Source organism: Trachinotus anak, unplaced genomic scaffold (assembly GCF_046630095.1).
Source record: "Trachinotus anak isolate AG129_WGS33_773 ecotype Australia unplaced genomic scaffold, CSIRO_AGI_Tana_v1 ptg000018l, whole genome shotgun sequence".
NCBI lineage: Eukaryota > Metazoa > Chordata > Actinopteri > Carangiformes > Carangidae > Trachinotus > Trachinotus anak.
Window position 1 is genome coordinate 7112769 of NW_027273869.1, and position 12327 is coordinate 7125095.

General features: G+C 39.9%; 1 protein-coding gene across 2 annotated transcripts; it reads right to left on the reverse strand.

The window, feature by feature from the left end:
* Positions 1-908: 908 nt before the first annotated feature.
* Positions 909-12113, reverse strand: LOC139635444 (solute carrier organic anion transporter family member 1C1-like). 2 transcript variants are annotated; one of them, XM_071502806.1, is made up of 16 exons: positions 12002-12113; positions 11737-11787; positions 10688-10843; positions 9637-9778; positions 9374-9506; positions 9157-9284; positions 7290-7436; positions 6893-6991; positions 5765-5998; positions 5494-5658; positions 4086-4281; positions 3740-3905; positions 2621-2805; positions 2353-2417; positions 1992-2109; positions 909-1833 (listed from the first exon to the last, which is right to left on the reverse strand). In XM_071502806.1, exons 3-16 carry the CDS (start codon positions 10787-10789, stop codon positions 1293-1295), a joined length of 2421 nt encoding a protein of 806 aa, XP_071358907.1. In that variant the 5' UTR covers positions 10790-10843; positions 11737-11787; positions 12002-12113; the 3' UTR covers positions 909-1292. The 2 variants fall into 2 exon arrangements, with proteins under 2 accessions (XP_071358907.1, XP_071358906.1); XM_071502805.1 differs by lacking the exon at positions 12002-12113 and having other exon boundaries at positions 11737-11870.
* Between the last annotated feature and the right edge of the window lie 214 nt (positions 12114-12327).

Sequence of the window (12327 nt, forward strand, 5' to 3'; positions counted from 1 at the left end):
CAAAAGACCATGTGCAATGTTGCTGATAGTAAAAAACACAGACAATTATCACCTAACTCTGCAGTTCCTGTCCATTCTCCAGAGCTTTGTACTATTTTTGAACTAATTGTTGTGGTATTATGGCATGCAGCTGTTTTGGTTCATTCAATGTTGCATTAACATTGGTTTCATATGATCTAATTTTACTCTATGATCTAATCTTTATTTATTTATTCTTTTACGTTGAGGTAAGGTTTAACATAAGCCCTCACTAGGTTTATTACTTCACATGCACATTCACCTCATAAATAAAGAAAACCATATACAATGTATTTCTAATGTTATTTATGTGTGCAAAATAAAAAGAGAAGTGCATTTTCATAGGCAGCTGCTTTCAGCAAAAAAAAAAAAAAAAAATTAAACAAAAAAACTGTATGCTACCTGTTCAACAGCAGACAAACAAAGTTAGCAACTAGCTGGTGAACATACTGGAGTTAAAGAACCAGATCTTTTCTTCAGGAGTTAATTGGGATTAAAACTCAACAGCTAAAAGGAGAGTGAATATTGAACTTAAGATCGTCAGGTGCCAATAAGCACAACTCCAAATGAGTGCTAACATGTGCTCAAGGTGTAAATAAGGAATGATATTAACAGGATTGTATTTACAGCCTGTTGAGCTGCCCCCAAGTGGCCAAAAGCTCAATTGCTGCAGGTATAAATAAAAACATACATTAGCTAGTTCTGTTCTCAATTTACACTTTTAGCACATTAAGCCACTTGTAAGTAAGGAACCAAACAGGAACATGATTTTGAACACGCTTTGTATCCATAGCATGCTGTTGTGTTGACACTGGTGTCATGAATGTTTTTGAGAGGACGCAGTGCATTGATCTGATATGCAAAATTTAATGTAACAGTAGTATCACATATTCAATGATTAATTTATTGACATAAAAAGGGAAACATTTATTTGGGCCAATACGTTTGCTCCGTATTTTATTTTATTCTTTAGTTCAGGGTCTCGCAGCAATGCTCTGTAATCAGGTGCAAACATGAGTCAGTACTTTGAATTGTTGACACATCCAGTGCTTTTCCATTTTTATACCAAGTTCTATGTTTCTACAGCTGTGAAAAATATCTCTTCATGGCTAAGTGTGATATAACAGTTCTATCCTTTAATAAAAGAAGAGGGAAATGCTGTCAGAATAAAGCAGCCATAGCCCAGAGGAAAAAGCAATCCCTCTTCACATTCCGAGTAGATGTGACTTTTGGCCAAACATTTCTGCAGCGGTCCCATGTGGCCTTGTTTGACCTTAGTTTTGTTGGCCGTCCGTTTCTTTGCTGTGTTGTGTTTCTTTTTCTAACTCGTTCTTGTCTTCTGTGGGACCGTCCAGCTTCTCTTTCTCCACCTGTGCATTCTTCCCTGCACAGACTTCATCTTTCCACTCTTTCCCCTCCTCCTCTGGCGTCAGCCCCTGCAGCTCCAACGTCACTCCATCAGCAGGAGGAGGAGAGAGCTCAACAGTGATCTGTGTCAGGGAATCGGACTGTTGCCTCTCCTGTGCGTTATTTGTTGAGATGAGTTTGCCATCTTCGGCAAGCTGCTCTGTTTTATGAACCTCCCCTCCCGCCTCCAGTTCTGTCACAGTCCTTACCAAAGCTTTAGGCGCATGAGATTTCGTGAGGTCCGCAGTGGGATTTGATGGGGCCTTAAGTTCAATTTCCTTTGAAGCTTTTGGTTGCTGTGTGTCCCGCTCTGACTTTCGAAACTGTTTTCTGAGGAGGATGATGACGGCAATTATGAAGAAATAGGAGGAACCACTGAGACAAGTGATCAGACCCAGGAAGATGATCCTGAAAATAGAGACAAAAGATGAACAGAAGCAATAAAGGACAGAAATCTTTATTACTATGGTGTCTCACGTGGTGGAAACAGTGATAATACCACACACCTTTGAGCAAAGTCATATTAGCTATCACGTCTATTTCCACATTTGTAGTCCTTGGTGTACCTGTACATTTCAGAGTCATAGATGCGACATGCGCCCCTGCCCCCACACTTCTTGATCGACCACTTCAGGCAAGTTGAATCAATCAGGGCCCCAAAATACACTGGGGCAGGAATTCCACCTAAAGACAAAGTACCACCCAGATATGCACTGTTACAACATTGCAATACAGGCAAATACTGTGCCCCCAAAAACACATTTCTCATAAAACTTTATTTTGACTGCCACATACCAAACTAGTGCAAAGCTTTGCACTCACACTTAATTAAAGGTGACACTGAAAACCAAGATAAATTAAAATCAAACAGATTAAGCCAGAAAAAATAATTGCAATTTTCAGGCAACTGAATGTTATGAGGCTCACCAAGAGTCCTGGTTACCAAAGCCTGGATACCCAGCGCAAGAGATTTGAGCTCTGGTGAGATGCATCTGTCATTACAAACAACATCAGGTCAATTGTATCGATCATTATATACAAAATAATTCTTTATCACTAGGAATTTCTACATAGGTCTGTTTGCATTAGTAATTTCATTTTAATCCCATCAAAACAATAATCTACGCGATCCGTGAAGCTGAAACCATAAGAATAATATTTCCAGTTGTTATATTTCCCTCTTGGGGGCACAGACCGTATGATGACCATGTAGCCAGGTGTGGCTCCCAGAGAGTTGATGAAGGAGCTGAGGACAGATACAGCCATGTAGGAGGTGAAACTACGGCTGCAGTCCTTGGCATGTGGACACTGGCCCAGCTTCACTGAAGTACTGCTGCCTGCTGGGTAGGAGGCAGACACGCAGCTGCAGTTGTGAAAGACCTGGTAAAAAAGGATAAACACTGCAATGTAGTGGGAGGACATACCGGAAATTAATTAAGTAGAGAACCATCCAATTATACTGTAATTTGGATAACAAGAATTACTCTGTCTGCTAGAAGAGTGGTTTTCCCGTTCCGTGATTTTTTTTACACTTTGCAGAAGAAAATACCAAGATGGACAACTAATATTTATTGTTTTAAAGGAGCCATTTGTAAGTTTTGCTATGTTAAATAGCAAACATTAGCATTAACAGCTGGAATGTAGTGAAAAAAATGAAATATTCAATTTTTGAAAATGAAAGGGTATGAAACTGAAAAAAAATATATGATCCAGTTCTAAATGAAGGAAGGAAAATAATTAATGTAAGGACCTTTATTTGCTGAATGAAGATGAGAGATGAAGCTGAAGCATATAGATTATTTTGTGACATATAGTAAATCTGATTTCTAACACAATGTATGCTCGGCTAAAGTCATTAGCTGCTGTTGTGAAATGTATATATTTCAGAGAATAACTAGAAAATCCTCATGGTTTTAAAATACTCCTAATGTAAAATAATAATATATTACATCAAGTGTGACCTTGAAACAAATAAAAATGAATGCAACAATTAATGCGTGTAGGTAAATGTGATTGTCCAACGAAAAGAACATACATTTATGCTTAGGTAGAGTTAAGTAAGGGAAGTGTGTAGAGTTGACAGACACGTAAACATCTCTACGTGTCTTTTAAAGGCGATAATTAGAATATTCTCAAAAAAGAGAATTTGCTAATTGTAAAGAGTTTTTATTCCAATGTGAAAGTGTTTGAATTGTGCAGCCTCAATACCCAGTGGTCAAGTAATTCATCAGCCCCAAATATCTTCCTACACCTGGCTGATAGGCAGGTTTACAGTGGGTACTGTGTGTTTGTGCATTCTTGTGTGTGGCCCTACTGTGTTCTTGCCGTATCCACTGGAGCTGATGCAGCCAGCCATACATGGAGAGATGTAGGTGATGCCGCTGTCTGAGCACACAGGATCCCACTCCTCTGCTGAACATGAGCAGTCTCTGTTGCACTCTGAGAAGAGCATTTCACTGTTGTACGATACACTCTGTGTCCTGCAGGGCAAAGATCATTTACATTTTATTTTAGATTTAAAAATCCAAATCCAGTAAAGAGCAAATGCAGAAAATATAAATGCACATTTATTTTGAAGCTAAAAGAGTTCAGATGTTAAGTTATTTTGATTTGTTATAGCTGTAGCTCTCTTCATATACCCTTCATGTCTCAGCACTCACCCATTGTATGAGATAGTGAGCCCAGCCACAGGGATGTTGTCACACTTGGTGCCAAATTGTAGCAGCAGGAGGAGGTACGCCATGAAGGACGTAGCAAAGGAGAGCTGAGCTCCTGACACCACACTCAGTTTGTACCTTTTCATCAGCAGTCCTCCCAGGAAGATCCCCACTGCCACCACTGGCAGGTTCAACACACCTAGGGGAAAAAAGGGATCTGGACACTGGGAGGTAGTTTGTACATGAGAGTAGGAGGTCTGACAGGATCATGAGACATCAAGCACTGCCGACACAGGATGACTGATCATGGAAAACTCTTTCTTACAGAGTATGTTAGTTAGTAAAACAGATCATAAACAGAAAAGTAAAAGAAAGTATGAAAGCTCTCAGCCCACAGAGAAATGCTCACAGTCTGTATTCAGAAACTGAGCCTTAAAAGGAGCCATCAGGACTTCTCTTTGAGATGTCACAACAAAGTCACTGCTCTCAGCCATGCCCCAAGCTCAGCCCACCTGGACCCATCATCCAACGTTACAGGATTTGGATTGAGTGTTTAGCTGAAATCTGCTATATTTTTGTTCACTCACTCTTAAGAGAGTCAGCCAGAAAGGAATATAAAACTAAAAATGTAAAGCTAAACTGAGATGGTTTTTGGTACTTAACACCAACATTTCTTCTTAAAACTTCAAATAAAACACTGGACAAGTGTAAAATATCGGATCTTTAACAAGAGCTGTCATCACTTCCGTAACTTTATGACATCACAATGATACAGCCACTGCCTTCAGCTATGTCCCAAGTCTGGCACACTTGGACCCACTGTCCAACCTTGCACGTTTATATATATATATATATATATATATATATATATAAAGGTAAAATATGGGACCTTTAAATATAATCTGACATTTAGCCTTGAGTGAATTAATGAATTTTTGGCTCACCAGTGAGAGGTGTTTACCCTTTCTTAAAGTGCCAAAACACAATGTTTATTGGTTTGTTTCCTGACCCACTCTATACAGTAACCAATAGGAACACATGAATATTTACCATATTAAAACTTGTGTGATATATTTTGGCTCCCAAGCTGAAGAATCCCTTGTTTCAGTGGCAAATCTGCCACGGTTTTCACTGCATAAGCCGTGTGATGATGAAAACACAATTGTTGTAGACTTTTGATGATTGTGCGTGTCTGGGGTTACGATTGTGTGGTTTGAATCAAAAGAGAAATCTATTTTTCCTTCTTCCATTATGCTGTAATTTTCTACTGTTCCCAGCTCTCTGTTAGTTGAACTAGTCCACATGCAGTTACAACTCCACCTAGAATTAGTTGACCATGATTGTGCAGTAGCCGATATCTCAAAGCGAGAGAAGAGTTGTTGGAACAACAGGTACATTTTAGTTACTGTACCTATAAGGAAGTTGGCTCTGGATGCAGACTGTCCAAACTGTTGTTCCATGTATTTGGCTTTGAAGGTGAACAGGCCGATGAAGGAGTTGAACTTCAGGATGCTGCCACAAAGGAGCAAGAAGTAGGCAGGAGTTCCCAACAGGCGTTTCAATGATGGAAGAAATCCTGTGAGAGGACATCCAGTAAAAACACAAGCAGAGTAAAAATCTGGACTAAAACTGAGCTGGAAATGCAAGTAAGTGTCATTAAGAAGAAATAGTCTCTACTGTACCTTTTGCAATTTCAGTCAGCTTGAGGTTGTGGTTGTTGGTAAGGGCATCATCTGGCCCATCCAGGGTCTCAAGGGCTGGAGTTGGTTTGCCCTCGTCTCCCCCCTGCTTGGGCAGTGAGCGGGGCAGGAACCAGAACGGGATGCTGGAGATGAGCAGGAGAGCAGAGGATACCAGGAAGCCCATCCACCAGGCACCCACCCAGCGGGCATCTTTAGGAGTGATGGTCACACTCTCTGCATGAAAAGAAAAGAGTTGAAAGGTGAGCACACAGTAGCCGAATCCTGCATGTGTGTAATTTCAATCCTTTGTATGAAGTGACCATATTCAACATCAGACATTGTTTGGGGAAGACAGGAAGTCAGGGTCACCATGTCTCTTATGGCAAAAACATGAGATTATAACCTAAACATGTTCTTTGGTTTAACTCCATGAGAAGTCTTTTTGTGAAACCAGCTTTGTTCCAACTTTGAATACAAAACCACTGATAAACCACTTAGTTACTATGGCTACACTTGTCAAGCTATCTGTTCTTGAACACTGCATATGTAGGTTACACTGATAATGGTGTCACATTTACTGCTATAAATCTTTAGTCATTCTGGAAACAAGTGCTTAATGACAGTGTCGTTAATTTAGACAAGATCAGGCTATTGATTTTTAGCTGACAACTGTCAATTTTTTGGGCTGAAATGATGGCCATCGCCCCTAATGTTAGCTTCTATAGCTAATCCGATGTCAGGACATCACAAAACCAATCTTGTAGTTTTTTCGATGTTTCTTACAGTGACTTCCACTACAGCAGTGGATGCTGAAAGGCAAGAAAAAAAAAAGAAAATGAAACAAATAAATAAATGAAAATAAAGACATAAAAAATGAAAAAATATGAAAAAATACTGAAAAAAATAGAATATACATAAAAAATAAATAACTAAAAATGAATTACACTAAACAAAAATAAATAAAAATTACCAAAAATTCAAAATTTAAATAAGATAGAATTAAATTAAAAATAATAAATAACTAAAGTATAAGTTACAGAGGTTTGGGCAAAAAAAGCTGGGCCCGGATGTGACGTCGAGGCTTTGGCTCTCTATGTTTCTCGCAAAACAAATGCATTTTACACTTACCTATGTCAACATATCCAATGTCAACATATAGCTTGGCACAATAGGAGCCCAGGAGGAAACCAAACATGGGGCCCAGGAGAGTTATGGTCTGGAGACATGCTGCCAATCACAAAATAATTAGAAGATAAGTGATGGAGGTGAAAAGGGAAACTTTTATTGAAGCCCAGGGAGGATAGATTTTAAATAAGAGTTTAGAGGCTAGAAAATACTTTCAGTCAGAGTAAATCTCTGTAATAATAAAAAAAGGAAATGTATGAAAATAATGTACATCATTCAATTTAGTTCGCTGTCACAGCAGGGACCTGTACACAGCAGTTTGTCTGCCCTCAACAGTTTGTTGAGGAAATATTATACAAGTGAGACTCTTTCAAAACGAAAACAAGCAATAATGTCTCACCTATGTAGAACGGTGAGTTCTCAGCTTTAGCGAAGTCATCGATGTAGGAGATGCCCAGAGGTGTGACTGGGGTCTCTCCAATCCCCCGCAGAGCGTTCCCCAGGAACACATAGATCCACATGTTGGAACCAGACTCTTTCACACAAACTGCAGAATGACACACACACTTTCGGATTCATGATATTATTACAAAGATCTGGTAAATAATGATTTTCAAGGTCATTTAGTCAACAACAATGTTTGATCTTAAAAACTGTCAAACACCAACAGGGTAATCCTCTGTCATCACATGAGTTTTTATATTATACAAGTAGTTGTTTTGAACCACCACTTCAGTGTGTGTGGACTGCATTATTCACAGATTCTTGTGAAAATTTCATCTAAAAGAAAACTTGCATGTTTATCTAAAGGTTTAATTAAAAAAAAAAGAAAAAAAAGAAAACTACATTAGACTTTAAAAAACCACTCTTTATTCCCCTCATGTGTCCTTCAGAAAGAGGAAACAACATCTGCTTCCTTAAACCAGATTTATGAATAGAGTCTGGTGTTCATTCAAAATCATCTTAATAGGATGTGGTTTTAGGATTGTGTAGCACTGCTTTGTATGCTACGTCCATATTGTATTTCTTTCTAAATATGTCTCATTTGAATGGCTGAACAAGATCAATACATGACATTCTGTGGGTGCATGACATGTTTTTGTGAGAATAAGGATTAATTATGGCTCCGCGACAGAAAGGCTGAAATAACATTTCAACTGAAGGCCATGTCAGGGAAACCAGAATTAATAGGAGTAAAAAAAAGGCTCCTCAAAACAGTGGAAAATGAATTAACAGATGTGCATCCAAACTGAATTAATTACCATGAATATATGCTCTCTCGTTGAGGCTGTTAGACCTGATCATAACACATATTTTTCTCCCTTTCTTTTTACTTTTTCCAAAGCAGCTCTTGCTGTCTTGCTCTACTGGCACTGTTGACGTGAGGCTGCGAAGACTGTGTCTGCCTCTGGAATCTGTGATGGGGAGATCCCTCCTTTTATCAGGACTGTCAAGTCAAAATAGAGAAGTTTTGATTTATTAGCCACCCAGAGTGTAGCTTTGGGGTGGATAGGTTCAATGGCTGTACGTTCACTACACTGGAGGTGAGTGGCTTTGAAGGTCAGACCAGGATCAGTGCATTCCTGGGATGGCTGAAGGAAAGCCAGTGAGTAGTTAAGGGTTTTAATGCGGTTTCATGTTAAAGCAGACTCTTTGTATATGCTACCCTCTCTGCTGACTAGAGGGAAAGTCAGTAGTTCAAAAGTTCCGCTAAAGCTGCGGCCACTTGAGGCTGGCTCCAAAAGTGAGTCAATCCCTAAAGACTCCCGTGTTAAACAATTTTACAGCACAAATAGTCATGTTCACTTCCTGATAAAAGTGGTTTTAGTCTCTATAGCTAATTTCCCCACTTTGCGGCAACTGAACAGGGGGGGCTTTATATAATTTCTGCATAGCTGAGGGCGTGCAGCTTTAGGTGACAGGTGGGTGAGCGTATGCTTGCCACAAACCAGAACGCACCAAAGTCTCAGCTCCACACACGCCCCAGCTTTATTTGTTTTTATTTTTTTGGATTAGCCTGGAGTTCAGTGGAGTCTGGCACTGCTAAGATGGCAACGGCAGAGCTGCCCACTCTTCAGGACAGACACTACATCCATCTTTATTTACAGTTTCACCAAATGGCAACAAAGTTGGTGTACAAGTGCATTTTCTTGCTTATTGCAGATTTAAGTTGTAAATAAATAAAGAGCAATTCAAATGATTGATATTTCTGTGGAAGTCATGACGAGGGCCTTCATTTTCTCCCAACATTTAGTCCACAGTCTTACCTTTGTTGTCTTCCGAAGAAGGCTCTATCTGAATTTCAGGTACTTCCAGTGTTTTCAGAGGATCCACACAGGCAGCAATGTTCACACTGTCATTCTGGAAAACCTGAATGACCGTGTCATACTTATAGCTGTGAAAACAACAATGGTGCCACCATTAGACATTTGAGGAAAAAACATTTACAAAAGTTTCTAGAATCGAGTGTTAGTTGACGTTTACCGTCCCATGAAGAAGTGCGTCAGGCCAGTGAGGAGAGCTCCCACCGCCATGAGGAAACAGCCCATGGCGATGAGCCTGGGCCGATGCAGCTTGGCACCAAAATGGCTGACCACAGCTAGAAACAACAAGTTGCCTACCTCCAAGAGAGTGAACCCAAAAGAGCAGGAGAAAAAAATGTATACATTTAGAAAACAAAAGAAAGGGGAAGAAAAGTGAGGCCTGATTGGCTGCAGCAAACAATTAGAATTACAGTTAGACGGTACCCATCTCAAAACTGCCATCTATGAGTCCAATGTGGGTGCTGGAGAGGTCAAAGCGTCTCTCTATCTGAGTGATGGAGCTCTTCATGTAGGTCCCTGTCAGGGCCTTGGAGAAATAGGCGAAGGACAGCGCCACAATAAACAACTAGAAAGCAAAGAGGAAAGGGAAATATTAGCATATTGTCATCCACCTGAATACTACGCTGTGAATCTACCCTGATAAAATAAACACTTGCACCACACCAGGTTTGGTTTAGGTACAGATGTGAGTACATGGCACAACAGGAAACTGTTGCACCTCCTCCACTGCAGCCTCCACAGGCTTTACTCTTCTTTATTGCTAAATTCATCCCCATCAGGGATTATTGCAGTTCTCCTGCAGGTTCAGCTATGTATAGTACACTTTGAGTACAAGTTGAACAGCTTTGATTCTCAACTAGACAACAGATGATTTTATATACTGTATAATATCTGCACAACATCTACAGATGCAATTAAAACCTATGTGGAGAGAGAAAATCTGGGATGAAATTGATTGTAGATGTGTTTTGTAAGAAATGCTTCATTAACTTAGCGATGATTGCTGTGTAGCGCTGCAATCAGGCAAAGCTGAGCTCAAGACTGACACTGAAGTGTTTGACAAACGTTGATATTCTGATTTAGAGTAGGAGTTTGGTCTGCCAACGTAAGATCAGCTCTTGGCGTGATTGTGCATCTCTCATATGTTTTCCATTTTCCTCAAACACATGTGTGTCTCACATTTTAAGCAATTATCCATTCATCATCTTTACTAGCTTAGGCCATGTAGAGTCAAATTCATCACACACTGGTGAGAGGTGAATACACAGTGGGCAGGTTGCCAGTCCAAGATAAGGCTGACACATACACAGACAACCAGAACCTTCTTGCTGTGAGGGGACAGTACCGTGCTGCCTTTTAGGCTTTTAGCTGATGCTTTTATCAAGTGCATCAGCAGAATGAACTTCAGCCCATGAAGAAAAACAGACCCACATAACCAGCAGAGAAGTGTTGATTCTACAGATGGCTTTAGTACTTTGAGAGTGGAGATGCCAGGACGTTTGCCGGTCTTCTGGTCAGGGACACACAGAGCCTGCTGGCTGGTCATCTTGCCTCTGTCCTCTGCTGCTTCCTCCATCCTCCTGTAGCCTCAGTGTTTGTCTGCTGATGTCTCTGCAGGTACCAGCCCTCACTGCAAGAAAAACAGGTGTTAACAATACACCACTTAGACAGTGTACAGTGGTGGCAGGTAAGTACAGGGAGATCTACTCAGGTACTGTACTGTACGGTTTTAGGTGCTTATTTCCATTTTATGTGACCTTCTATTTCTACTTCAGTCCAGCTACAGTTACTAGTTTCTTTGTAGATAAAGATATTATAGCACATAAAAAACATATATACATACACATAGTTGGAAATTAAAATACCTTATAAAGGTTAGCACTAGCTCAAGCTACAACAGTAAAGGCCTATTTACATGACATTACTGTACAATTTTCCATTAATATGACATTTAACACTGAAACAGTAATGATTGATTTCACTTTTGATACTTTCAATGCAGGACTTTTATTTTGTTCTGTAGTATTTCTTGGTTTTGAATGTTTCTTCCACCATTGACAATGTTAGTAGCCATATAGATGTTTAACAAATGCAGTTCAGGCTAATGTGAAAGAAATGGAAGGAAAATGCGTTTTTATTGGCGTTAACTATTAACTATAATGTGGCATCAACAATTTTTAAAAAATCTTTTTGGATATATCTTTTATCTTTTTGAGAATATATTTACTTTTTGTGAATTGGCAGTTATTTGAATAATGATTAACTTCTAATAGACGTCATTGTTAACCAGTATTTGCCTGCAATAAAGCCCGGGTAAGGTACCACAGCTTAAACCTCAGATTCTCAGTAATGATGAAAAATAAGGAAAACATCATGAATGCATCAACTTTTTTTCTTCGTTTATTTGTCACTGAAACTGTTTTCCTCAAGTACAAGCTTTTGGTTCAAAACCAATCCTGTCAGTTTAGACTCACGTGTGTGTGAAGTGAGTGAAAACAGAGGAGCTACAGATGCAGACCGTACCTGTGTAAACTCCACCAGTGTCCTCTCTTCACAATCCTCTCAGCTCAGGAGCTGCAAGTTGAATCCATATCAGAGAGAAATCCGGTTTCTGATGACAGCTCTGTTTTCATTTGTCAGAAAGACATTCTCACCTCATAATTACAACTATCCCCGTCAGGTTCAGCCAGGTTAATACTCCCACCCAAAGTGCCATGCATCATGTAAACAAGAGAAATATATAGAAAAACTAATGCAAAACAACTACTGAGGAAGTTTAGTAAAATACCTAGTGCATCTCCTCCAGGCTGGAGTCTCCCCTCTCTCCCTCTGCTCCTCTTTAAGCAGGAGACAGACCTGCTCTCCCCACACTCTTTTTCTCCTGTGTGAGGGCAGAGCTGATACTTGGAACCAGGGGGACAAAAGGCCTTGCACATTTTTATTCCACACACATGCCAGCCAGGAGGGGGACAGCAACAGGAGAACAGGGGGGGGAGAGCTGAGGGGGAGACAGATTAGTAACTCTAAACTAGGCCCTTCAGATTTTTTTCAGGTGCTTGTTGCCGTTACACAGGATTAAAACTGAGCTTGTTTAAAGATAAGTTTGTTAAACAA

What these genes read in the sequence shown, in the direction of transcription:
- LOC139635444 (XM_071502806.1), bottom strand. Translation starts at nt 10,789, where the DNA reads ATGGAGGAAGCAGCAGAGGACAGAGGCAAGATGACCAGCCAGCAGGCT. An exon ending in ACGCACTTCTTCATGGGACG is followed by an intron (nt 9,285 to 9,373) that starts GTAAACGTCAAC and finishes TTGTTTTCACAG; the next exon opens with CTATAAGTATGACACGGTCA. An exon ending in TATGACTCTGAAATGTACAG is followed by an intron (nt 1,834 to 1,991) that starts GTACACCAAGGA and finishes CTCTATTTTCAG; the next exon opens with GATCATCTTCCTGGGTCTGA.